The sequence below is a fragment of the Plectropomus leopardus genome, chromosome 16 (assembly GCF_026936395.1).
Source record: "Plectropomus leopardus strain MGB_pleo_1.0 chromosome 16, ASM2693639v1, whole genome shotgun sequence".
Classification (NCBI taxonomy): Eukaryota; Metazoa; Chordata; class Actinopteri; order Perciformes; family Serranidae; genus Plectropomus; species Plectropomus leopardus.
The window spans coordinates 32,639,690-32,666,975 of NC_142191.1; the positions used below are offsets into that span (position 1 = coordinate 32,639,690).

The 27,286-nt window shown below is 43.8% G+C and overlaps 1 protein-coding gene and 1 non-coding gene across 2 annotated transcripts in view; one reads left to right on the forward strand and one right to left on the reverse strand.

Annotated features, from left to right (window-relative positions):
• LOC148186973 (uncharacterized) overlaps nt 1-24,182 on the reverse strand; it is a 43,135-nt gene extending 18,953 nt beyond the window's left edge. The window contains 4 exon segments of the mRNA XM_088089760.1: nt 21,193-22,415; nt 22,418-22,678; nt 23,200-23,337; nt 23,726-24,182. Of these exon segments, the coding sequence (XP_087945886.1) occupies nt 21,193-22,415; nt 22,418-22,678; nt 23,200-23,337; nt 23,726-24,182 (2,079 nt within the window).
• trnav-cac (transfer RNA valine (anticodon CAC)) lies at nt 13,516-13,588 on the forward strand. The gene has a single exon. It is a non-coding gene; the product is annotated as a tRNA-Val (tRNA).
• Nucleotides 24,183-27,286: the final 3,104 nt, after the last annotated feature.

Sequence of the window (27,286 nt, forward strand, 5' to 3'; positions counted from 1 at the left end):
CTGCTTTTGTTCTGGCCCTCACTCTTACCTGTGCTGACATTCCCCAAATGATACACAGGAGACAAATAATTGCATTAGCAACACCACACTTTACTAAGACAGACATATTTAAAAAGTACAGTCACAATATATGTTGCCATTGTGCAGTGTACATAGGCCATATATACAATATGTACAGGTGGTGCAGTATTCATGCAGAGCACTGTAGACTGAATATAGTATATATAAAAACAGGCAGTGTATTAGCAGTAACATTGTTAAAATAGAATCAATATGGATATCCATTATGAACAGCATAGACAGATGATTTAAGTATGTGACCTGTACATATGTGTATTAACAGTAACATTGTAAGAGCAGTAAAAGTGTACGACAGCAAGAGCAGCAGAATGTGGCTTTGTATAATTGTAATTACAGTATTTACATTGTATACTTAGAGAATGCAGGCAGGTGAAGAGCAGGCCACTTTGCATAGAGGCAGAGGGAAAAGTCCTGGTTTATTGTCTTTGCGTGTCAAGATGGAGCCTTCAGGGCTGGCTAAGAGTATTCGATTACAGTTCAGCAGGTCTGGGACATGTAACAGAATGACTGAAGGCTGATGTCTGGCAGATTATGGGAGCCCTCCTCCCTCTCCTCCAAAAGATTTCTTGGTGACTCCACCGGGAAGCAACACTTCTTGATGTGCTGAAATCGTCCTGGTTGCAAGGAAAAGAGTCACATGCCGTTCCTCTACATCCATTTCAAACGTGAAATGTTTGGGTATGACGTTGGCCTTCTTTTTTGAACGCTTGATAAACCGGCCTGGAGTCTGCTGTCCAGGGTGGCAATCACAGCTGCTCACTTCTTGGCCCTCACTGGCTGTGACAACACGTCCATGATCATCACAGACCACCTCACCAGTACACAATGTGCGCTTTGTGAAAACTCTTGTGCCCTTCCCTTCAGAGTGTTGGATGCAAAGTCCTTTCCACTTCTGTTTCTTCACAAGTCTCTGAATCTGTGGGCAGTTCATGATGTTAACGTCAGATCCAGAGGGTCTCCACTCGTCAAGAAGTCGTCGGCTTCCGACTTTTCCGACCCATGCCTGCTTTGCTACACATTTTGCAAGCCGCTTATGTGTTGGCTGACGCCAAGGGAAGAGTGCTGTCAAAAAAAGAAGTTGTGTTAGTCATGAAGATAATAATTTAGGACTTTGAATCATGTAATTATGTTTACGTGAAAATAATGTCAAAAGAAAATACTCACAGCGAACATATTCTTGTTGCAGTTTCAGCTGCCGCTTCTCCCAGCACTCATACACCTTTCGCCAACAGGACACACCCGGTAGAAGTTCCCGTTTTGGTTTTGGCCCATGAATTGAGACAGGATATTTCTCCAGTAGGGTTTGAAGTGACGCCTCAATTTCCTTCCTGACAGCAGTAGAAGAACCAGCAGTGCTGCGGGTAATACGGCTGCTACTCTCCTCAGAAGACTCACAGCTGTTGTGTTTCTCCGCTGTTGCGCTGGAATGGGTCAGGTAATCGGCCACCATTGACTTTTGAGCATCAGAGTACTCTTTAGTTGCCGTCTCATAGACTCTGCGTGCCATCTGGCTGGTCACTGGTGTGAGGTTGTACCTTTTGTGCAACCGGTGCAGGTCATTGGAGGCACGGTGGATCTGCCTCCCTGCAGTGGAAATGAAGAATCTCTCTTCTCCATCCATCTCATCCTCCACATCCCTCTTGCGTTTCCTGGTGCCTCTCTGGAGCTCTGGCCGCACCAGTCTGTAGTACGCATCAAACCACTGTTGGCAGAGGACAAAAGGAAATTGAGATTACTTTCTGCAGGAACAGAAATTATGTTCTGACAGAAAATGTGATGAACTTACATGCTCCTCCTGCTCTGACAGGGCAAATGAGGCCACTTGCTGTGCTGCTGTCTTGTGCTCCTTTACCCCAATGATGTAGTGTGATTCGCATCTTCTCCTGGAAAGCCACTCCCTGACCTGTAAAAATATGAGGATATCAAATTAATTAGTAGTGTTAATGACTAAAATATCAGGGGGAAATTTGCCAATGCAGACCAAAATAATACGGAAACACTCACGGTCATGTGCTCCACCACGCCCGGTCGTTGGAGGTGTCGCAAGATCACAACAGCTGAGAGGTAGTACACCACAAGGAGCCTTTCGTCAGACCCCAGGGTGTCAGGACAACCCAACAGTTTATCCATAACTGCCAAGAAGTCCTTCTTGGTCTTCTCCAGAACAGCCACGCAGTCTGTTGTTAACAACTGGTGTTTGTCAATCAACATGTTATGCCTATGATAAAAGAAACAAACAAATATTTAAAAACACATCATATTACAGCAGACAGAGAGAGGACTACCAGTTCTTCACCATTTACATGGGTACAATAACAAACCTCAGCTGGGTGATCTCCTTCTTCGATTGCTTGGAAATGATTTCCTGCAAAGATCCAATGAACTCAGTGAAGTGCTGGCACTCTTTAAAAAAGGCCTCATCCTCATGCCTCATGTTGGTTTGGACAGTGTGGAAACCCAGGAATCTGTCAGGGGAAGTACGAGGATTTAAGTATGTACATGTACTAACAACTGGTCGTGCTGCGGAGTAATGTTCAGCAGCAAATCCGCATCAAAATACAGAAGCTTGGTTGAGAGACTCATTTACTAACAAGTTACTAGACTGTTGACATCATCATAAAAACAAAATTTGCTACCAACCTTTTCAAGCTCTTGAGGTAGTTCTGCTGTGTTCTCTTTTTCAGTTTTGCCTCAGAGAGCTCACGGAGGTACTGTCGCAGCTTCTCTCTATCACCGACAAACTGCAGGGATGGTGCCTCTGGGTCAGCATAATAGAGATACCGAGCAACATTTTCAACCTGAAAATAAAAGAGATCATGTTAAATTGCCTTCTAGTCATGACTGTTTTGCTTTTTTGTTAACCTGCATACAAAGTTTCTAATAAAAACAGTGTTTAATGGTGGCCCTCACCTCCTGTTTGTAATTGCCGAGATCCTTCTTTAGGTAGTTGGCAAAGTCTTTCAGCAGTGGATGGTCCAGAGAAAGCCTCTGATATAGGCCCTTCTCAAGCATGAGCTGCTTGGTCTGGATGCTGTATTTTGGAGCTTGGACACTGCAATGAGGGATAAGAGTTTTGTTTTAATAGTGCATAATAGTTATTGATGTGAGCCACATGCAAAAACAAGCATCAGATAAGTAGAAAAACTGAGGCTCACCATTGAATCACCTCGCCACAGTCCACAGCAGCCTCAGACAGCTCACCCTCTTCACTGTCAGGAGTCTGTCTTGTGGATGGTCCAGCAATAGCACTGGCATCAGGCAGTGTGTGAGCATCTTCAGGTGGCTGCCTGGTCGGTGGTCCAACTGTAGCATTTGCACTGGGCAGTGGTTGAGGAGCTCCAGTCACAGCATGGTATGAAGGCTTTTCACACACACTCACACAGCAGCACAGAGCCATCAACTAGAACAAAAGGATGGTCATTAACTAAAACAAAGAATGTGGCCCATTGGGAGCTGGGACATGAGCAATAACATGAACTCTGGCAGGACACCGGAATAACTCTGATTAAACAAGTAGTAATGTTGAATTAAAGCCACCAACCTTTGCATTGGATATTCATCTGCCAGAGTTTGTTGAAGGACTTCATACAAAACACCTGTCTGTTCTTATATTTTCTTAAAGCACATAAGCTGTAGATGTGGTTTAAAATAAAACATTTCATGGTAAACCCTCCTAGGGAGATTATTCATTGTGAATATCCATGGTTTCACATTTTGGCATCTGAAATCTCAATATTCAGCACGTAGTTTTAGAATAATCCTTCATTCAGAAAGCTTTGAAATCTGTCTGTACTAATATTTTATGAGAGCCCAGGACCTGTAGATGTGATTTAAGGTATAATAAGCCATATTCCACCCCAGAATATTTCTTTACTCCATTGAAAAGCCTCACTTCTTCAGCAAAGCCAAATTCTCTTATTTGGGGAAGCCTCAGCACATATGCCGAGCGAATTGGAGCCCTAAATGGTCAGCCTGTAGGTTAGGGGATTCCCTTCATTCAGACAGCTTTAAAACCTGTCTATACTTATATTTTCCGAAAGCCCAGGACCTGTAGATGTGATTTAAGGTATAATAAGCTGTATTTCTTTACTCCATTGAATAACCTCACTACTTTAGCAAAGCTAAATTCACTTTCCTGGGGAAGTATCAGCATTTATGCTGACAATCCCCAAATGGATTGAGCAGCAGTGATTTCAGTGGGGATTTTCCATTTGACAGTGTTTTTTTTCCAGACTGTGGTGTCAAACGTAAAGTCAAACTCAGCGAATGTAAGTGAGCTGTTTTTTAAGTACTAAATTTAGATGCATATGTGCGTAAACTATGTAATATTGATAAGAATAGGCTCAACTTTTCTATAAAAATTAATAAATACAATTTTATTTGGCCTAACACTGCAGAGTGATCTGTGGAATCCTTTCTTATGACCCCTCATGTCTTTTTTTGGTGTTTTTGCCCATTTTCAGCTCAGCGCAGGGGCCTCCAAATGCAGCACATAGATTGCTCGCGACAGGACCCGTCTGGAAAAAAAAATGTTGAAAAATGAATAAATACGTTTTTATTTGGCCTAACACTGCAGAGTGGTCTGTGGAATCCTTTCTCATGACCCCTCGTGTCTTTTTATGGTGTTTTTGCCCATTTTTCAGGACATTTGGTGCATGTTCATCTCATGCGCGGATGGCGTCGACCACACATTGCTTGCAACACTCTTTCCGGAAAAAAAAAAATTAAAAAAAATGAATAAATACAATTTTATTTGGGCTTACACTGCAGAGTGGTCTGTGGAATCTTTTCTTATGACCCCTCATGTCTTTTTATGGTGTTTTTGCCCATTTTCAGGACATTTGGTGCATTTTCAGCGCATGCGCTGCAAATGCAGCACATAGATTGCTCACGACAGGAGCCGTCTGGGAAAAAAAAAATTTAAAAAATGAATTAATACAATTTTTTTTGGCCTAACACTGCAGACTGGTCTGTGGAATCCTTTCTTATGACCCCAGGACCTGTAGATGTGATTTAAGGTAAAATAAGCTGTATTTCACCCCAGAGTATTTCTTTACTTCATTGAATAACCTCACTACTTTAGCAAAGCTAAATTCACTTTCCTGGGGAAGTATCAGCATTTACGCTGACAATCCCCAAATGAGTTAACTGTAGACCTCAATGGTCAGCCTGTAGGTTAGGGGTTAGGGTTATAATGCCATTAAATACTGTGGGCTCCAAACACTATCAGGGCACTGTGCTGGCTCTCTACTACTACTGCTGCTCTGCCATGTCCCATCCCCCGATGAGCCACGTTCCTGTAACGACCCTGCTTTTGTTCTGGCCCTCGCTCTTACCTGTGCCGACTTTCCCCAAATGATACACAGTAAAGTGTGGTGATGCTAAAGCAATTATTTGTCTCCTAAGACAGACATATTTAAAAAGTACAGTCACAATATATGTTGCCAAAGTGCACGGTGATATATTTACACCCTTCTTCTGTCTGAATGAAGGGAATCCCCTAACCTACAGGCTGACCATTTAGGGCTCCAGTGCTTGTCTACAATTTAATTCAACATTACTACTTGTTTAATCAGAGTTATTTCGGTGTCCTGCCAGAGCTCATGTTACTGCTCATGTCCCAGCTCCCAATGGGCCACATTCTTTGTTTCAGTTAACGACCATCCTTTTGTTCGGGTTGATGGCTCTGTGCTGCTGTGTGAGTGTGTGTGAAAAGCCTTCATACCATGCTTTCACGCTCAAGTATTTTTTGCTTTCATCACAGTCCCCTGTAATATTTCTTTTGATTTTAGTTTCACACAGTTTAGTTTCATTCACTTGATTAACCATTTCCAAATATGTTTTTCCTTATTGAAAGACTGACTGAGGAGCTGGAGCGTCATCACCTGATTGTGACTGGAGCTCCTCAACCACTGCCCAGTGCAAATGCACTCTCATATTCCATCCCAGAATATTTCTTTACTCCACTGAATAGCCTCACTACTTCAGCTAAACCAAATTCTCTTATTTGGGGAAGCCTCAGCACATATGCTAGACATCACAAATTTGAATAGTCTGTCCATAGTTTTAGGGTCCCCCTTCATTCAGACAGCTTTAAAACCTGTCTACACTTATATTTTCTGAAAGCCCAGGACCTGTAGATGTGATTTACAATAAAATATTTAATGGTAAACCATCCTAGTGAGATTATTTATTTTGAATGTACATGTTTTGAAATATTGGCATCAGAAATCTCAATAGTCAGAATATAGTTTTAGACTAATCCTTCATAGAGAAAACTTTTAAACCTGTCTCTACTAATATTTCCTGAGAGCCCAGGACCTGGGTGGGTGGGGGAGTGGGGGAGTTACCTGTTAATGTGAAATGTGGGTGGGGCTGTAAGGGCCACAGTTTAAATACAGGAGAAACTTGGTCCCTCACACAGACCTAGAGTCAGACTTCTAGCTATAAACTATACTGCACCAGAGATTTTCATTTTTCTTGCTACTGAAATGGCTTCAAGGTAAGTAACATTAATACTTGCTCAGATATTGGATTGTAAATAGGTGAAGATGGTTCTGCCTTTTTATTTGTCAAGGAAACCTACATCCAGACACTATCTGCTGTGCCCATTGTGTCTGCTTTTGCAAAGTTCAGAGTACATGCTTAGCTTTTGAGTTAGACCAATTGTGTTTTGCATGTATGTTAAGTAACCTATTTTTATTCCTATATTAACCACACTATCCTTACTGTCTTTTTGTCCAGGAAACCTTCAAACCGACACTACCTGCTGTGCCCAAAGTGTATGAGGACTCAGGAGGCCCTCTCAGTCCATCTGCGGAGGTCTTGCATGAAGAACAGCACTGAAGCAGCCATTGAAGCTGTGGTAAAAAAGGCCAAGTTAGACGTTCTTGACCTCCTGAAGAATGGCAGGACTTTTAATTATAAAGTCCTCAGACAAATTCTGGCAGATGCATGCCCATTGCAAAGGTAGGTGGCTTTACTTCAATATTACCTCCTCCTTCCTCACTGCTCATGCCCCCACTCCCCATTTTCAAATATTTTGTTTTACTATTTCTTTGACTTTTAGTTTCACAAACTTTATTTCATTAACCATTTCCAAAAATCTTGTTTTCCTTTTTGAAAGACTGACTGAGGAGCTGGAGCGTCATCACTTGTATGTGACTGGAGTCCCCCCCCCTCTGCCCAATGCAAATGTAGACACCAGGCGGCCAACAGTGGCCGAAGTCCAGGCTGAGCCATTGGACGAGGCGTCAAACAGCAGTGGAGAGCTGTTTCAATGGTGAGAACCTCAGTTTCACAACTTATCTGATGATGTGTGTTTTTGAGAGTGGCTCACATTAAAGCATTATTATGCAAAGTATTATAACAAGTCTTATCCCACATTGCAGTGACCGAGATGTGAACTACTCTGTCACGCCCAGGAGTCACATGCTGGAGAAGGGGCTTTATCAAAAGCATTCCTTGGACCATCCCCTGCTGAGGGACTTTGCCACACACCTTAAGACTGAGCTCCTCAATGAAAGTTTCAAACAGGAGGTGAGGACCATCTTTACACACCCTGTTTATTAGAAATGTTAATTAGAAAGTTAATAAAAGATGAAGCAAGGAGCAAAAGTCATGATTAGATTGTATTTTAAAATTGTGTATTTTATTTTCAGGTTGAAAATGTTTCAAGGTACCTCTACTATGTGGACCCTGAGGCACCATCCCTGCAGTTTGTTAAAAAACAGAGAAGCTCCGACAGTACCTCCTTGAACTGTCTGAGGCAAAACTGAAAAAACAAACGCAGCAGAACTACCTCAAGAGTTTGAAAAGGTTGGCAGCATTTTATCATCATTATTATTATTATTATTATTATGGTGTCAACAGTGTCGATAGTACATGTGTAACATAAATCCCTGTACTTCCTCTGACAGATTCCTGCTTTTCCACACTATTCAAACCAACCTGAGGCATGAGGATGAGGCACTGCATACAGAGTGCAAGCATTTCATTGATTTCATTGGTTCTCTCCAAAAAGTCACATCCAAGCAAGTCAGCAAAGAGATCGCCCAGAAGAGGTAAATTTAAGTGTTTGTCCCCATGTGAATGGATTACACTACAGAACTGGCAGTCCTCTCTCTCCCTGCTGCAATATGATTTCTTAACACAGTTGATGTTTTTTTTCCTCATAGGTATAACATGTTGATTGACGAGCAACAATTAACACCGGGTGACTGCCAAGCTGTGCTGGTGAGGGCCAAGCCGCAGTTTTTGGAGATTATGAAAGAGCTGTCTGACAGTTGTTCTGGCACCCTGGAGCCTGCCCAGGCCATCTTTGTGGTGTACTACCTCGAGGCCATAATCATCCTGCAACACCTCCAACGACCGGGCGTGGTGGCGAACATGACTGTGAGTGTTACTGTGCTCTTTTGGTCTGTATTGATATATTTCTCCAGACAGCTAAGCCATTGCATTTACTAATCGTTGGGATATCTTACTTTTTTACAGGTCGGTGAGTGGCTTGACAGGATTGAAAAAAATCAACTGTACGTGATTGGCGTAAAAGAACACAAAACGGCAGCACATCAACTGGCAGTGTTTGCCCTGTCACAGGAGGAGGAGCGCGTAAGTTCATCACAATGAGATCATATTTCCTGTCAGAACGTGCTCAACAGCAGAAATGAATCTTAACACCCTTCTCTCCTCTGCCAACAGTGGTTTGATATATACTACAGACTGGTGCGTCCACAGCTCCTGAGACCCTGTAAGAAAAGGAAGAGGGACGTGGAGGATGACTGCAGTGCAGAAGAGATGTTCTTTGTCTCCTCCACAGGGAAGCCAATTCACAACCCCTCTAATGACCTGATGCGGCTGCAGCAAAAGTAAGTGAATCATTTCCCCTCTCTGCTCATGTGCTGTTCATCACCGTCTCAGATGAGATGTCTCGATACATTTCTAACATACTGTTCAAACTTGCATTTTAGATACGATCTCCCGTGCGTGACCAGCCAGATGGCGCGCAGAGCATTTGAGACGGCAGCTCACTACTTGCCGGAAGATCAGAGGTTATTGGTGGCCTTTTACCTGAACCATTCGAGTGCGACTGCTGAGAAGCATTACCGCATGAAGCAACGTGACCTCATGGTGAAGACTTCTCAGCTGTTGAGCACGATGAGCAAAGTTTCAAGGTGAGCATGTTTTATATTTGCCAACACAATGCAAACGTAACCAAACACACCATAATCTATATTTAGACAATCTGAAAGTCTAATGTTTTTCTTATAATCTCATTAATTTCTTTTGTTTCATGTAGTGCTGAGGCTTCTGGGGAAGGTACTGGATGTGAGCTTTCGGATGCCTGTTCCAGCCATGCTGTCCAAGACTCACCAACCAAACAGCCAGTGATCTGTCTGCGAAGGCTCCCTGCTGATAATGAGAAGGTCAAATTCTTCACTGCATTTGAAACTCTACTGAAAATGTACCCTCTGTCACTGTCTGGGAAAGGGCCAGAAGTGAAACACCGGAAGGATGTGTCTGAAGAATTTGAGCGGAAACTTTTCACATACTGGAGGAGGAAGCAGTTTGAAAAGCGTGTTGAACATGTCCGCTGTAAGTAGTTTTCTTACCATATTTCACATTATTTTCAAGCAAAAATGATTGCACTATTCAAAGTTTTCAATGATTGTATTCATGACTAACAAAACTTTTGTTATTTATTTTGACAGCACAATTCAGTCGGCGTGCGCCAACAAGAGATCGTCTCGAGGCTTGGATAAAGAAGCAGGGATGGAAAAACACTGGCTGCATCGCTGATAAAGTACTCAACAACTGGGCACCATCTGGATCGGAGGACACCATCATGGACAGTAAACAGATTCAGATGTTGGTGAAGACACAGAAGTGGATAGGACTTCATATCAACAAATGTGAAGACAAGGGCAGAGGGATCGTCACGACCCGCAGATTTGAGGCTGGCGAGGTGCTCTGCGACTACCACGGAACGGTTGTCACACATCGTGAGGGACAGAACATTCACAAAAGCACCACTGGCAAAGAGACTGGCCATGCCTTCTTTTTTACAAATAAAAAGGGTGAGAAAATGTGCATTGATGCAAAATCAGAAACGTGTGATTGCCACCCTGGGATGCAGACTATCGGCAGGTTGATCAACCACTCGAAGAAAAAAGCCAACATCAAGCCGAAGTACTTTAGCGTGGAAATGGACGGAGAGCAAAGAGATGTAATCCTTTTCCTCGCAACCAGGACTTTGATGGTCAATGAAGAAGTTCTGTTTGATTATGGTGTCAACAAGAACTTTAACGGAGAGGGTCAAGGACTCGACAGGCTCAACTAACGTCATGCTTTAGACCTTCTGTTGCACTTCTGTCTACAGTGCACTGCATGAATACTGCACCACCTGTACATTGCACCTCCCCTCCCTCCCACTCTCCAGAGACCGCAACAGATCACTTTCCAGTTTGGGCATATCAGATGAATATTTATTTCTCTCCTTTTTTGTTTCATTGTTTTGGTTTCTGAATGCATATATATCACCGTGCACTTTGGCAACATATATTGTGACTGTACTTTTTAAATATGTCTGTCTTAGTAAAGTGTGGTGTTGCTAAAGCAATTATTTGTCTCCCGTGTATCATTTGGGGAAAGTCGGCACAGGTAAGAGTGAGGGCCAGAACAAAAGCAGGGTCGTTACAGGAACGTGGCTCATCGGGGGATGGGACATGGCAGAGCAGCAGTTGTAGTAGAGAGCCAGCACAGTGCCCTGATAGTGTTTGGAGCCCACAGTATTTAATGGCATTATAACCCTAACCCCTAACCTACAGGCTGACCATTGAGGTCTACAGTTAACTCATTTGGGGATTGTCAGCATAAATGCTGATACTTCCCCAGGAAAGTGAATTTAGCTTTGCTAAAGTAGTGAGGTTATTCAATGGAGTAAAGAAATACTCTGGGGTGAAATACAGCTTAATTTACCTTAAATCACACCTACAGGTCCTGGGGTCATAAGAAAGGATTCCACAGACCAGTCTGCAGTGTTAGGCCAAAAAAAAATTGTATTTATTCATTTTTTAATTTTTTTTTTCCCAGACGGCTCCTGTCGCGAGCAATCTATGTGCTGCATTTGCAGCGCATGCGCTGAAAATGTCCTTAAAATGGGCGAAAAACACCATAAAAAGACACAAGGGGTCATAAGAAAGGATTCCACAGACCACTCTGCAGTGTAAGCTCAAATAAAATTGTATTTATTCATTTAAAAAAAAAAAATTTCTGGAAAGAGAGTGTCGCAAGCAATGTGTGGTCGACGCCATCCGCGCATGAGATGAACATGCACCAAATGTCCTGAAAAATGGGCAAAAACACCATAAAAAGATACGAGGGGTCATGAGAAAGGATTCCACAGACCACTCTGCAGTGTTAGGCCAAATAAAAACGTATTTATTCATTTTTCAAAATTGTTTTTCCAGACGGGTCCTGTCGCGAGCAATCTATGTGCTATATTTGGAGGCCCCTGCGCTGAGCTGAAAATTGGCAAAAACACCAAAAAAAGACATGAGGGGTCATAAGAAAGGATTCCACAGACCACTCTGCAGTGTTAGGCCAAATAAAATTGTATTTATTAATTTTTATATAAAAGTTGAGCCTATTCTTATCAATATTATATAGTTTATGCACATATGCATCTAAATTTAGTACTTAAAAAACAGCTCACTTACATTCGTCGAGTTTGACTTTACGTTTGACACAACAGTCGGAAAAAAAACACTGTCAAATGGAAAATCCCCAGTGAAATCACTGCTGCTCCAGTCGTCTGTCACTCAAAGGACAAGATAAACTCATCTCCTTAAAAAGTGGGGGAAACAGCGCCACCACAATTCCACTTTTGGCCAAAAATATATTGTATCTGTAGTGATAATTGCTACCATAGACAATGAATGGGAAAAGTTAGGAAAGTTAGTGATCACTATATCCGGCTCTTGCACGAGAGGTCCCCGGTTTTGAAACCTATGACACGTTTTGGAACAACTTGTTGTTTAAACTGTACAACGTGACCATAGGTCGCTTTCAGCACTTATTAACCAAGCATGGAAGACTAATATCTGAATGTGGCTTTACGCAGCACAAAGCTAGATATTAAGTTACCGTAGTGTAGTGGTTATCATGTTTGCCTAACACGCAAAAGGTTGCTGGTTTGAGACCAGGTGGAAACTATAAGAGATTTTCATTATCATGGCGATGATCAAGAGGTCTGTAACTTCTAATGTGTCCCTAAACGTGGCCCTCAGGGGGAGTACATTTGTGGTGGTGTGCTGTTTGGCAGCATGTCGCAGAACATGGAAATGTGCTGCTGGTATAAATCTGGTCAGGTGGTCCCACAGCTTTGGTATTGAAAGGATTTAAGGTTAGAAATTGCTGTTAACCAACTCTAAGTCCATATATTGTGTTTTCTGACAGACTGAGAGGATGTCGCAGTGACACAGTAACGGGAGCTGACGTCTTCAGCTTCTCTGAAGGACAAAAGAGGCACATGGACGTCCTCTGCGGGGACACTGAGTCTCATCCACCACAAGGTTAGGTATTTGAAAGGCGCAGGCTCATTCCCAGAGTTGGTTTACTGGAAGGGAAGGAAAAGTTAGATCTGTGTTGCTGACGAACACTGTGATGGTGAAGCTTTACGACTTTACCGAAATAATTACAAAGTCCCAGGCATATTTCTTTTTCGACAAAAAGTCAGACAATGACATGCATTGCTACGACTACACAAAACTTTGCCAGAGCTCAAACACAAGTACAAAATTTGAGGTACTTGTACTTGAGTCTTTTCTTTTCATGCTACTTATACTTTCGACTCCAAAACATTCAACAGCTTTTTTCTACTTTACAAATGAATATTTTTGTGCACAAATCATATAAAAATGTAAAAGTAGAGCAATAGTGGCGCTCACTACAGTGGCACTCAGGATAATACGTCAGGATAATATACATAATGTCCAATGTCTGCAAAACTAAGGACATGAATGTGGACTTTACAAAGAAGCAGCAAAAGAACTACGCCCCCCTTTGGCTCTGTGATGTTTGTGGAGAAGCCCTTCGATGGTGGATCGCATTACTTCCGCCAAATGTCTGTGGTCCAGGACTTAAATAAGGCTTCCTGTCCTAACTGGTGAAAAGCTGGTGGTTTGAGGGAAAAAAAATATAGACAGCAGTGCTACCCCCCCGTCAGGTTTAAAAAGAAGGATTGTGATTGTGTTTTTGTTTTGTTTGTTTTTTCAGAATTTCAGAGGTATACACTCGCTTAATGATTTTTGTTAATGGACAAAATATTATTTGATATATTTTCCAGCTATATTTCAAATGTTGTTATGTTTTAAACTATTACTACTACTCTATAGTGGATCCCCGATGTTCCTGAACGGCTCCCATTGATATCACATTTCTGTAGTGTAGTGGTTATCATGTTTGCCTCACATGCAAAAGGTCCCCAGTTCAATACTGGGTGGAAACATTGTTAAACTTTCATTATCATATCTCAAAAGAGCACACATTTCTGGATGCCTAATGGCGAGCTGCTGCTGCTGGCGTTGATCAAGAGGTCTGTAACTTCTGATGCGTCCCTGAACGTGGCCCTCAGGGGGAGTACATGTGTGGTGGTGCTCTGCTGTTTGGCGGCATGTTACAGAGCTGTAGAGCCTCGTGAGGAGTTGTAGGCTACAAAACTAAACAAACATATACTTCATTCACATTTACAACCTCAGGGGATGCCGGTTATTCCTCTGGTCTTTGGTAAGTGCTCCTGTGTAGCCCATATGTGCTAAGTACTGCAAAGGACAACATCATTGGCTGGAAATCAAACCCAGGCCTCCCACATAGCAGGTGAGAATTGTCCCACTGAACCACCAATGCTCATTGACTCCAAGTGTATGCATGTGATGGCACGTGCATACACCTGGAAGTTTGACTCACCGCCTTCTGCACCAAACAGACACAAAATGCAGCTAAATTTCAGATAGCAGCAAGCCTTTTCCTACCCAAGAAAAGCAGGGGGAAAAGAGTCACAGGTGTTGCTTCTGGTGTGGTGTATGACGTGTCACCAACGCCAGCACCCTCTAATGCTCCTCTCCGGGGTATTAACTGCAAGAAGACAAAGAAGTTGTGCAACCATTGACTCCAAACAGCAGTAAAGACACAGTGCATTGGCCGGGAATCGGACCCGGGTCTCCCGCGTGGCAGGCGTAATTCTACCACTGAACCACCAATGCTCACATGGCAGTGACAGCCACAGCCACCGTTTTTTTGACGCAATCTTGTCTTCATATTCTTCCTAGGCCGAATCAGGCAGCACACAACCGATCCATTTTGTGCCCATCAAGACTGCAACAGCATGTCAAACGTCTTCTTTCATGGGGACCTGCACAGAGCCTGAGGGAGAGAAAGCCTGGGTAAACAAAGCTAGTTGATCGCCACTGTCGTGGTACCCATGTTGAGTTGCAGTCTTTGTGGAGCCAGCTAGGGCAAACAAAGTCCTGCGCTGTCTAACTTACAAAGTAGTACTAAGTGGCTCAGTACCTGCCAATTGCAAATGACTTTGAGGTGCTTTCTGATGGTGTTCAACATTTCTGCTGTTTGCTCACATTCTCAACTCAGAGGAAATGAAACATTTGATGACATGAGATTCAGATTAAAGCAGTTTCTTCAGCTAAACATTTCAAAGTGTTATTGTGCTCAGAGCTCCTCAGAGCTCCAAAGTCCAGGTCCCAGGTGTGCTGCTGATCAGGAGCTATTGGCTGCAGCTGTGATGTTCTCCCTCAGCTGCTGCCAATCAGCCTGCTGGGAGGCTTTATAGGGAGGTGGGCTTCTCCTGCTCACTTGCTCGTGTGTTTCCAGAGAGTCGACACCTTCAGTCGGCTTTCTGTGCTTTTGCTTTTTGACTGGTGATGTGAGTTGAGTGTGTGTTGGAAGTGAGATTCTTCTTTTGGCCGTTCATTTAGTTTCCCCTCTATTCACTGACTCCCACTTTACTTTGGTTTGGGGAGCAAATCTTTGCTTTGTCTATCAGTCAGAGAGAATCAGTGGAGGCTGCTGGGAGCTTTATTTATATGTGATGAGGTTCTATCTGCAGCCTCTTGTGCAGCTCACGACGTTCTTGTAGAACTCTGCAGAATCCTGCACAGACTCTGAGGAGGGAAACTCAGTCTCATTTCAGGATAGTTGAAATAATTTCAGAGAATGAATCTCAGCAGTGACAGGTGAAGGATTTTGGAGCTCTTGACACAATAGTTGGCAATTCACTCACGTTTGTACAATAAAGTAAAACAAACCAAAAATACACAATATATCCTAACAATTAATAAATGTGTGTGTGTGTGTGTGTGTGTGTGTGTGTGTGTGTGTGTGTGTGTGTGTGTGTGTGTGTGCTCGGTTATATGCACAACACTGATGAGGCAGTACATGGATTTGCCAAATGTGCATGAGGCTCAGCAGACTGCACAACACTATAATGAGGCACACAGAAAACCCCAGGCCTATGGAGCAATCAGCTCCTCCAGAAAAGCTGCTCTTCACTTCTCTGCCAGATCATTCTTCTTTTTTTTTTTTATTTACTTTTTATTCATTTTCTTTTAGCAACAAATACACTTGTGCCAACTGGGCACGAAAACATACAACTTAACACAACATTGACAACATAACATGACAAGGGGAGGATTTTCATAAAACATGAGTCAAATATAAGCGCTTCATATAGAGATGCTTCTTGGAAGATAGAGAAAACATTCCTAAATAAAGAGTTAAACATTATCCTTGTAGTCTATATGAAATCAGGTCTTAAAGTTGACACATAACCGAGCCATTTTGACCAGTTCTCTTCAAAGATGTCAGATTGGTTTTTGAGTCTGAAAGTGATTCTTTCCATAACATAAATATCGTATATAATATCAATCCACTCATTAAGTGTTGGTTGGTCTGCTCTAAGCCATTTTCTGGCTCAAAAGGTATTTGTCTTTCTTTGCAAGTTGAAGCTCATCCAGATCACACAGGTATATGACTTTGAAGTTTAAAAACATTTTTGTGTGTGCATGTGTGCTGAGGCTTCCCCAAATGAGAGAATTGGCTTTGCTGAAGAAGTGAGGCTTTTCAATGGAGTAAAGAAATATTCTGGGATGGAATATGACTTATTATACCTTAAATCACATCTACAGGTCCTTGGCTTTCAGAAAATATAAGTGTAGACAGGTTTTAAAGCTGTCTGAATGACGGGAATCCTCTAACCTACAGGCTGACCATTGAGGTCTACAGTTAACTCATTTGGGGATTGTCAGCATAAATGCTGATACTTCCCCAGGAAAGTGAATTTAGCTTTGCTAAAGAAGTGAGGTTATTCAATGGAGTAAAGAAATACCCTGGGGTGGAATACAGCTTATTATATATTAAATCACACCTACAGGTCCTGGGCTTTCAGAAAATATAAGTATAGACAGGTTTTAAAACTGTCTGAATGAAGGGGGACCCTAAAACTATGGGCAGACTATTTAAATTTGTGATGGTAAATTTAGAAAGCAAAAACCCTAAACATTGGCAATGTATGTGCTGCATTTGCAACGGACCACTCTGCAGTGTTTGGCCAAATAAAATTGTAAGATACTGGTGTTTGTGGCCCTGGAGATTCTGCTGAGCTATAAGATCATGTTGATGGGAACCGGCATGAAGGCATGGTCAACTTTCTGTGTGATCTGAATAAACACAGTACAACAAACAGTAATGCATGTTTTGTTTTGTTTTTGTTTGTTTTTTTTCCTCACAGTAGGTTTCCTTGTATAACTATAACTGTATAGTGTTAAGCCACAAAGAATATGATTTTTATTTATTTTTTTTTTTTTTTCAGAATATCGACATTTTCAAAAAGTTTTCAAAAAAAAAATCTAAAGTGCATGCTTCCAATGCAAGTGCCAATAAATATATTCCAAATTATGACCCATATTTATGTTCCCTAAGGAAACAATACAAAGGTTACAGATGTTACAGTGTTACAAGTATGGAGTCTGAGTGGCAGGGGTGGCAGGGGTGACCCTGCATTACCTGCTCTGACCACATGATGGCAATGGTGAGCTATATGGGCCTGCAGTGTTGTGTGCAGGCAGGCTGCAGTGTGAGAGTGCCGAAACAAAAGAAGAGCCATTAAGCAGAACAAAGAGCTGGTCTGTGGGAGTCAAGTTGGTACACCAGGGTCATTTGGGGAGGACTCTGCCAGGCCATGGAGGGGTAAATAAATAAATAAACCCTCAATAGCTTGGGACAAATGAGCCTACCAACTTGACCCCCACAGACCAGCACTTTGTTCTGGCCCTCTCATACAGTAGTAGCCTTTGTGTAGGAGGTGAGACTCAGCCAGGGGGATATTGTTCCACACACCTCCCCATAATTGTGATCACTTTGTCAGGTTTGTATGCCTTCAGTGACCTGTATCTTACACAGAATGAGTCTACCCACTTTAAAGCCCCCCTCCCCCGACAGCAAGCCAGGGTCCAGGCTTACTACTACTGCAACTACTGCTGCTCTGTGGGCAGCTGCCATGTCCCATCCCCCGATGAGCCACGTTCCTGTAGCGACCCTGCTTTTGTTCTGGCCCTCACTCTTACCTGTGCCGACATTCCCCAAATGATACACAGGAGACAAATAATTGCATTAGCAACACCACACTTTACTAAGACAGACATATTTAAAAAGTACAGTCACAATATATGTTGCCATTGTGCAGTGTACATAGGCCATATATACAATATGTACAGGTGGTGCAGTATTCATGCAGAGCACTGTAGACAGAATATAGTGTATATATAAAAACAGGCAGTGTATTAGCAGTAACTTTGTTAAAATAGAATCAATATGGATATCCATTGTGAACAGCATAGACAGATGATTTAAGTATGTGACCTGTACATATGTGTATTAACAGTAACATTGTAAGAGCAGTAAAAGTGTATGACAGCAAGAGCAGCAGAATGTGGCTTTTTATAATTGTAATTACAGTATTTACATTGTATACTTAGAGAATGCAGGCAGGTGAAGAGCAGGCCACTTTGCATAGAGGCAGAGGGAAAAGTCCTGGTTTATTGTCTTTGCGTGTCAAGATGGAGCCTTCAGGGCTGGCTAAGAGTATTCGATTACAGTTCAGCGGGTCTGGGACATGTAACAGAATGACTGAAGGCTGATGTCTGGCAGATTATGGGAGCCCTCCTCCCTCTCCTCCAAAAGATTTCTTGGTGACTCCACCGGGAAGCAACACTTCTTGATGTGCTGAAATCGTCCTGATTGCAAGGAAAAGAGTCACATGTTGTTCCTCTCCATCCATCTCAACCGTGAAATGTTTGGGCATGACGTTGGCCTTCTTTTTTTGAACGCTTGATAAACCGGCCTGGAGTCTGCTGTCCAGGGTGGCAATCACAGCTGCTCACTTCTTGGCCCTCACTGGCTGTGACAACACGTCCATGATCATCACAGACCACCTCACCAGTACAAAGTGTGCGCTTTGTGAAAACTCTTGTGCCCTTCCCTTCAGAGTGTTGGATGCAAAGTCCTTTCCACTTCTGTTTCTTCACAAGTCTCTGAATCTTTGGGCAGTTCATGATGTTAACGTCAGATCCAGAGGGTCTCCACTCGTCAAGAAGTCGTCGGCTACCGACTTTACCGACCCATGCCTGCTTTGCAACACATTTTGCGAGCTGCTTATGTGTTGGCTGACGCCAAGGGAAGAGCGCTGTCAAAAAAAGAAGTTGTGTTAGTCACAAAGATAATTTAGGACTTTGAATGATGTAATTATGTTTACGTGAAAATTATGTCAAAAGAAAATACTCACAGTGAACATATTCTTGTCGCAGTTTCAGCTGCCGCTTCTCCCAGCACTCATACACCTTTCGCCAACAGGACACACCCGGTAGAAGTTCCCGTTTTGGTTTTGGCCCATGAATTGAGACAGGATATTTCTCCAGTAGGGTTTGAAGTGACGCCTCAATTTCCTTCCTGACAGCAGTAGAAGAACCAGCAGTGCTGCGGGTAATACGGACTGCTACTCTCCTCAGAAGACTCACAGCTGTTGAGTTTCTCCGCTGTTGCGCTGGAACGGGTCAGGTAATCGGCCACCATTGACTTTTGAGCATCAAAGTACTCTTTAGTTGCCGTCTCATTGACTCTGCGTGCCATCTGGCTGGTCACTGGTGTGAGGTTGTACCTCTTGTGCAACCGGTGCAGGTCATTGGAGGCACGGTGGATCTGCCTCCCTGCAGTGGAAAGGAAGAATCTCTCTTCTCCATCCATCTCATCCTCCACATCCCTCTTGCGTTTCCTGGTGCCTCTCTGGAGCTCTGACCGCACCAGTCTGTAGTACGCATCAAACCATTGTTGGCAGAGGACAAAAGGAAATTGAGATTACTTTCTGCTGGAATAGAAATTATGTTCTGACAGAAAATGTGATGAACTTACACGCTCCTCCTGCTCTGACAGGGCAAATGAGGCCACTTGCTGTGCTGCTGTCTTGTGCTCCTTTACCCCAATGATGTAGTGTGATTCGCATCTTCTCCTGGAAAGCCACTCCCTGACCTGTAAAAATATGAGGATATCAAATTAATTAGTAGTGTTAATGACTAAAATATCAGGGGGAAATTTGCCAATGCAGACCAAAATAATACAGAAACACTCACGGTCATGTGATCCACCACGCCCGGTCGTTGGAGGTGTCGCAAGATCACAACAGCTGAGAGGTAGTACACCACAAAGAGCCTTTCGTCAGCGCCCAGGGTGTCAGGACAAACCAACAGTTTATCCATAACTGCCAAGAAGTCCTTCTTGGCCTTCTCCAGAACAGCCACGCAGTCTGTTGTTGACAACTGGTGTTTGTCAAACAACATGTTGTGCCTATGATAAAAGAAACAAACAAATATTTAAAAACACATCATATTACAGCAGACAGAGAGAGGACTACCAGTTCTTCACCATTTACATGGGTACAATAACAAACCTCAGCTGGGTGATCTCCTTCTTCGATTGCTTGGAAATGATTTCCTGCAAAGATCCAATGAACTCAGTGAAGTGCTGGCACTCTTTAACAAAGGCCTCATCTTCATGCCTCATGTTGGTTTGGACAGTGTGGAAACTCAGGAATCTGTCAGGGGAAGTAAGAGGATTTAAGTATGTACATGTACTAACAACTGGTCGTGCTGCGGAGTAATGTTCAGCAGCAAATCCGCATCAAAATACAGAAGCTTGGTTGAGAGATTCATTTACTAACAAGTTACTAGACTGTTGACATCATCATAAAAACAAAATTTGCTACCAACCTTTTCAAGCTCTTGAGGTAGTTCTGCTGTGTTCTCTTTTTCAGTTTTGCCTCAGAGAGCTCACGGAGGTACTGTCGGAGCTTCTCTCTATCACCGACAAACTGCAGGGATGGTGCCTCTGGGTCAGCATAATAGAGATACCGAGCAACATTTTCAACCTGAAAATAAAAGAGATCATGTTAAATTGCCTTCTAGTCATCCATGTGGAGATATCAGCCAGACACGCTGATATCCGAGCTGACACCGTTCTGTCATCAGGTGGAAAGGAGAGGAAGATCTGAGTGTCATCAGCATAGCAGTGGTAGGAGAAACCATGGGGCGGATCACTGCACCGCGTGAGGTGGTGTACAGAGCGAAGAGTAGGGGACCAAGCACCGACCCCTGAGGAACCCCTGTCGATAGGCCATGTGACCTAGACATCTCTCCTCGCCATGACACTCTGAAGGATCCGCCTGTGAGGTAGGACTTGAACCACAATAGGATAGAACCTGAGATGCTGAGCTCAGAGAGTGTGGAGAGGAGGATTTGATGGTTCACCGTGTCAAAGGCAGCAGACAGGTCCAGCAGCAGTAGGACAGAGGATTGACCAGCAGCTCGAGCCAGTGTCAGTGACTCAGTGACTGACAGGAGTGCAGTCTCAGTGGACTGGTCACACCTGAAGCCAGACTGAAAGGAGTCAAGTAGGTTGTTGTTCCGCAAGTGTTCAGAGACCTGGTTAAATACTGCGCGCTCCAGTATTTGACAGAAATGGTAGAAGTGAGACTGGCCTGTAGTTTTCAACCTGGGCGGGGTTGAGATTAGGCTTTTTGAGCAGTGGGGTGACACGGGCTTGCTTAGAAGTAGCAGGAAAAGTGCCAGTTTTTAGGCAGGAATTGACAATGTGTGTGACTGCAGGTTTGATAGTGGGCAGGATGGTCTGCAGGATGCGGGTGGGTATTGGATCGAGAGGACATGTTGTAGGTTTTGAGCTCAGAAGAAGTCTGGAGACCTCATCCTCGGTCAGAGGAGCAAAAGAGCAGAGTGAAGCGGCAGTAGTGGGTTTGAGCTGATTGGGCTGGTCAGGTTCAGAGAACTGGTTGCTGATTGCAGCCACCTTTTCAGTGAAAAAGGAGGCAAACATGTCTGGGGTCAGTGTGGTGGAAGGCTGAGCAGCTGGAGGAGAAAGCAAGGAGTTAAAAACCATAAACAGTTTTCTGGAGTCAGTAGCAGCACAGATCTTGTTCTGATAGAAGGCTTTCTTAGCGGACTGCAAGGAAGAGGTAAAGGAAGCAAGTTTCTGTTTGTATCAGGACAAATCAGTGGGTTCTTGGGATTTACGCCACTTTCTTTCTGCTGCCCTGAGTCCAGTTCTTTGTTCTCTCAGAGCTTCAGAGAGCCATGGACTTGGTTGTCTTTTCTTGGCTGGTTTGGACACCAGGGGGCAGAGTTTGTCCAGAGAGGATGCCAGAGAGGAACAGAGTGTTTCTGTAGCCTCATTAACAGAAAGTGAGGAGAAGTGTGAATGGTCAGGCATGGCAGAGCTCACCTCATCAGACAGCTGTGCTGCTGTGAGGGACTTATGGTTTCTGCGGAGAGAAATTGTCTGAGTGGGTGTCTGCAATTGCGGAAAGGCGGCTGCAAATTTTACCAAGAAATGGTCTGACAGGTGTAGTGGGGTAACTGTCACATCTGCTATGGAGCAGTTACGAGTCAGCACCAAGTCAAGGACTTTACCAGCTTTGTGGGTAGGAGGAGAAGGAGCTAGTACAAGTGCAAAGGAGGAGAGGAGTGCCAGAAAGTTGTTTGCCAGAGTACTGTCAATGTGAATGTTCATGTCTCCCATGACAATCAGTGGTGTGCCATCATCAGGGATGTCAGAGAGTAACATGTCCATTTCAGAGACAAAGCCATCCAGATTACCCCCTGGTGGGCGGTACACAACCAGAATATATGCTTTGATGGGAGCAGTGACATTAAGAGCATGATATTCAAATGTTGTGTTGCTGCTCAACGGGCGCAGTGTAGAAAAGACCAGTTGGCAGGAATGAGCACGCCAGCACCGCCTCCTCGTCCAGTGGAGCGAGGGGTGTGGCTTAGCGTAGCGGACTCAGAGAGTGCAGCTGGTGTAGCTGAGTTTTCTGGGCGGATCCATGTCTCAGTCAGGGCTAGGACCTGAATGTCTGAGAGTTTCACTAGTGAACTGATGAATTCTGTCTTGTTAACTGCAGACTGACAGTTCCAAAGACCAAAGGTAACTGAGTGTGGGCTGGGACCATTTTCTGGGTGTTCTTGGATTGCGTAATGCGGCAGACTGTGTGTCTTTTCCGGTTGCCAACAATGACCGGGATGCGTGAGAGACACATTGTGCGTTAGACTGAAAACAGACAGGCAGCAGCGGTAGTCGGTGTCCTTGCTCGGTGGACTCGCATAGGGTCTTTACCCTGTGTGGTCTTCACAGGTCTTTACCCTGTGTGGTCTTCACGCTTTGTGGGCTGACGCTTTCGCAGACGCTCAAGCGCAGTCTGTGCCCTTTAAGGTACCTGAACACAGTCACAGCTGTTTCCAACTTGACTGATTGCGCCCAGCTGAACCGCCCCTGTCTGGTTTCACTTGGACAATCAATAGAGGGTGTGACCCGCATCAGCTGACCTCACCTATTGTTGCAGAGAGAAACTGAAAGTCCAGTGTTAAGCACTTAACAACCCCTCAACACAAAAACAAACCCAAGCAAGATTCACCTTACCTAAAATGGCTCAACCTTTTTCTGTCTAAGAGTCAGTGCTTGTTTGGTTGCAAGCAAAAGAGTCACGTCGTTCCTTTCCATCCATTTCAAACGTGAAATGTTTGGGCATGACGTTGGCCTTCTTTTTTGAACGCTTGATAAACCGGCCTGGAGTCTGCTGTCCAGGGTGGCAATCACAGCTGCTCACTTCTTGGGCCTCACTGGCTGTGACAACACGTCCATGATCATCACAGACCACCTCACCAGTACAAAATGTGCGCTTTGTTGAAAACTCTTGTGCCCTTCCCTTCAGAGTGTTGGATGCAAAGTCCTTTCCACTTCTGTTTCTTCACAAGTCTCTGAATCTTTGGGCAGTTCATGATGTTAACGTCAGATCCAGAGAGTCTCCACCCGTCAAGAAGTCGTCGGCTTCCGACTTTTCCGACCCATGCCTGCTTTGCTACACATTTTGCGAGCCGCTTATGTGTTGGCTGACGCCAAGGGAAGAGTGCTGTCAAAAAAAGAAGTTGTGTTAGTCATGAAGATAATAATTTAGGACTTTGAATCATGTAATTATGTTTACGTGAAAATAATGTCAAAAGAAAATACTCACAGCGAACATATTCTTGTCGTAGTTTCAGCTGCCGCTTCTCCCAGCGCTCATACACCTTTCGCCAACAGGACACACCCGGTAGAAGTTCCCGTTTTGGTTTTGGCCCATGAATTGAGACAGGATATTTCTCCAGTAGGGTTTGAAGTGACGCCTCAATTTCCTTCCTGACAGCAGTAGAAGAACCAGCAGTGCTGCGGGTAATACGGCTGCTACTCTCCTCAGAAGACTCACAGCTGTTGAGTTTCTCTGCTGTTGCGCTGGAACGGGTCAGGTAATCGGCCACCATTGACTTTTGAGCATCAGAGTACTCTTTAGTCGGCGTCTCATAGACTCTGCTTGCCATCTGGCTGGTCACTGGTGTGAGGTTGTACCTTTTGTGCAACCGGTGCAGGTCATTGGAGGCACGGTGGATCTGCCTCCCTGCAGTGGAAATGAAGAATCTCTCTTCTCCATCCATCTCATCCTCCACATCCCTCTTGCGTTTCCTGGTGCCTCTCTGGAGCTCTGGCCGCACCAGTCTGTAGTTCGCATCAAACCACTGTTGGCAGAGGACAAAAGGAAATTGAGATTACTTTCTGTCAGACTTCTAACAAGTCTTATCCCACATTGCAGTGACCGAGATGTGAACTACTCTGTCACGCCCAGGAGTCACATGCTGGAGAAGGGGCTTTATCAAAAGCATCCCTTGGACCATCCCCTGCTGAGGGACTTTGCCACACACCTTAAGATTGAGCTCCTCAATGAAAGTTTCAAACAGGAGGTGAGGACCATCTTTACACACCCTGTTTATTAGAAATGTTAATTAGAAAGTTAATAAAAGATGAAGCAAGGAGCAAAAGTCATGATTAGATTGTATTTTAAAATTGTGTATTTTATTTTCAGGTTGAAAATGTTTCAAGGTACCTCTACTATGTGGACCCTGAGGCACCATCCCTGCAGTTTGTTAAAAACAGAGAGAAGCTCCGACAGTACCTCCTTGAACTGTCTGAGGCTAAACTGAAAAAACAAACGCAGCAGAACTACCTCAAGAGTTTGAAAAGGTTGGCAGCATTTTATCATCATTATTATTATTATTATTATGGTGTCAACAGTGTAGATGTTACATGTGTAACATAAATCCCTGTACTTCCTCTGACAGATTCCTGCTTTTCCACACTATTCAAACCAACCTGAGGCATGAGGATGAGGCACTGCATACAGAGTGCAAGCATTTCATTGATTTCATTGGTTCTCTCCAGAAAGTCACATCCAAGCAAGTCAGCAAAGAGATCGCCCAGAAGAGGTAAATTTAAGTGTTTGTCCGCATGTGAATGGATTACACTACAGAACTGGCAGTCCTCTCTCTCCCTGCTGCAATATGATTTCTTAACACAGTTGATGTTTTTTTTTTTCTCATAGGTATAACATGTCATGAATTGAGACAGGATATTTCTCCAGTAGGGTTTGAAGTGACGCCTCAATTTCCTTCCTGACAGCAGTAGAAGAACCAGCAGTGCTGCGGGTAATACGGCTGCTACTCTCCTCAGAAGACTCACAGCTGTTGAGTTTCTCTGCTGTTGCGCTGGAACGGGTCAGGTAATCGGCCACCATTGACTTTTGAGCATCAGAGTACTCTTTAGTCGGCGTCTCATAGACTCTGCGTGCCATCTGGCTGGTCACTGGTGTGAGGTTGTACCTTTTGTGCAACCGGTGCAGGTCATTGGAGGCACGGTGGATCTGCCTCCCTGCAGTGGAAATGAAGAATCTCTCTTCTCCATCCATCTCATCCTCCACATCCCTCTTGCGTTTCCTGGTGCCTCTCTGGAGCTCTGGCCGCACCAGTCTGTAGTTCGCATCAAACCACTGTTGGCAGAGGACAAAAGGAAATTGAGATTACTTTCTGCTGGAACAGAAATTATGTTCTGACAGAAAATGTGATGAACTTACACGCTCCTCCTGCTCTGACAGGGCAAATGAGGCCACTTGCTGTGCTGCTGTCTTGTGCTCCTTTACCCCAATGATGTAGTGTGATTCGCATCTTCTCCTGGAAAGCCACTCCCTGACCTGTAAAAATAGGAGGATATCAAATTAATTAGTAGTGTTAATGACTAAAATATCAGGGGGAAATTTGCCAATGCAGACCAAAATAATACGGAAACACTCACGGTCATGTGCTCCACCACGCCCGGTCGTTGGAGGTGTCGCAAGATCACAACAGCTGAGAGGTAGTACACCACAAAGAGCCTTTCGTCAGCGCCCAGGGTGTCAGGACAACTCGACAGTTTATCCATAACTGCCAAGAAGTCCTTCTTGGCCTTCTCCAGAACAGCCACACAGTCTGTTGTTGACAACTGGTGTTTGTCAATCAACATGTTATGCCTATGATAAAAGAAACAAACAAATATTTAAAAACACATCATATTACAGCAGACAGAGAGAGGACTACCAGTTCTTCACCATTTACATGGGTATAATAACAAACCTCAGCTGGATGATCTCCTTCTTCGATTGCTTGGAAATGATTTCCTGCAAAGATCCAATGAACTCAGTGAAGATGATGATCTCTTTTATTTTCAACCTGAAAATAAAAGAGATCATGTTAAATTGCCTTCTAGTCATGACTGTTTTGCTTTTTTATTAACCTGCATACAAAGTTTCTAATAAAAACAGTGTTTAATGGTGGCCCTCACCTCCTGTTTGCAATTGCCGAGATCCTTCTTTAGGTAGTTGGCAAAGTCTTTCAGCAGTGGATGGTCCAGAGAAAGCCTCTGATATAGGCCCTTCTCAAGCATGAGCTGCTTGGTCTGGATGCTGTATTTTGGAGCTTGGACACTGCAATGAGGGATAAGAGCTTTGTTTTAATAGTGTATCATTGTTATTGATGTGAGCCACATGCAAAAACAAGCATCAGATACGTAGAAAAGCTGAGACTCACCATTGAATCACCACGCCACAGTCCACAGCAGCCTCAGACAGCTCACCCTCTTCACTGTCAGGAGTCTGTCTTGTGGATGGTCCAGCTATAGCACTGGCATCAGGCAGTGTGTGAGCATCTTCAGGTGGCTGCCTGGTCGGTGGTCCAACTGTAGCATTTGCACTGGGCAGTGGTTGAGGAGCTCCAGTCACAGCATGGTATGAAGGCTTTTCACACACACTCACACAGCAGCACAGAGCCATCAACTAGAACAAAAGGATGGTCGTTAACTGAAACAAAGAATGTGGCCCATTGGGAGCTGGGACATGAGCAGTAACATGAGCTCTGGCAGGACACCGAAATAACTCTGATTAAACAAGAAGTAATGTTGAATTAAAGCCACCAACCTTTGTATTGGATATTCATCTGCCAGAGTTTGTTCAAGGATTTCATACAAAACACCTGTCTATTCTTATATTTTCTTAAAGCACATAAGCTGTAGATGTGATTTAAAATAAAATATTTCATGGTAAACCCTCCTAGGGAGATTATTCATTGTGAATATCCATGGTTTCACATTTTGGCATCTGAAATCTCAATATTCAGCACGTAGTTTTAGAATAATCCTTCATTCAGAAAGCTTTGAAATCTGTCTGTACTAATATTTT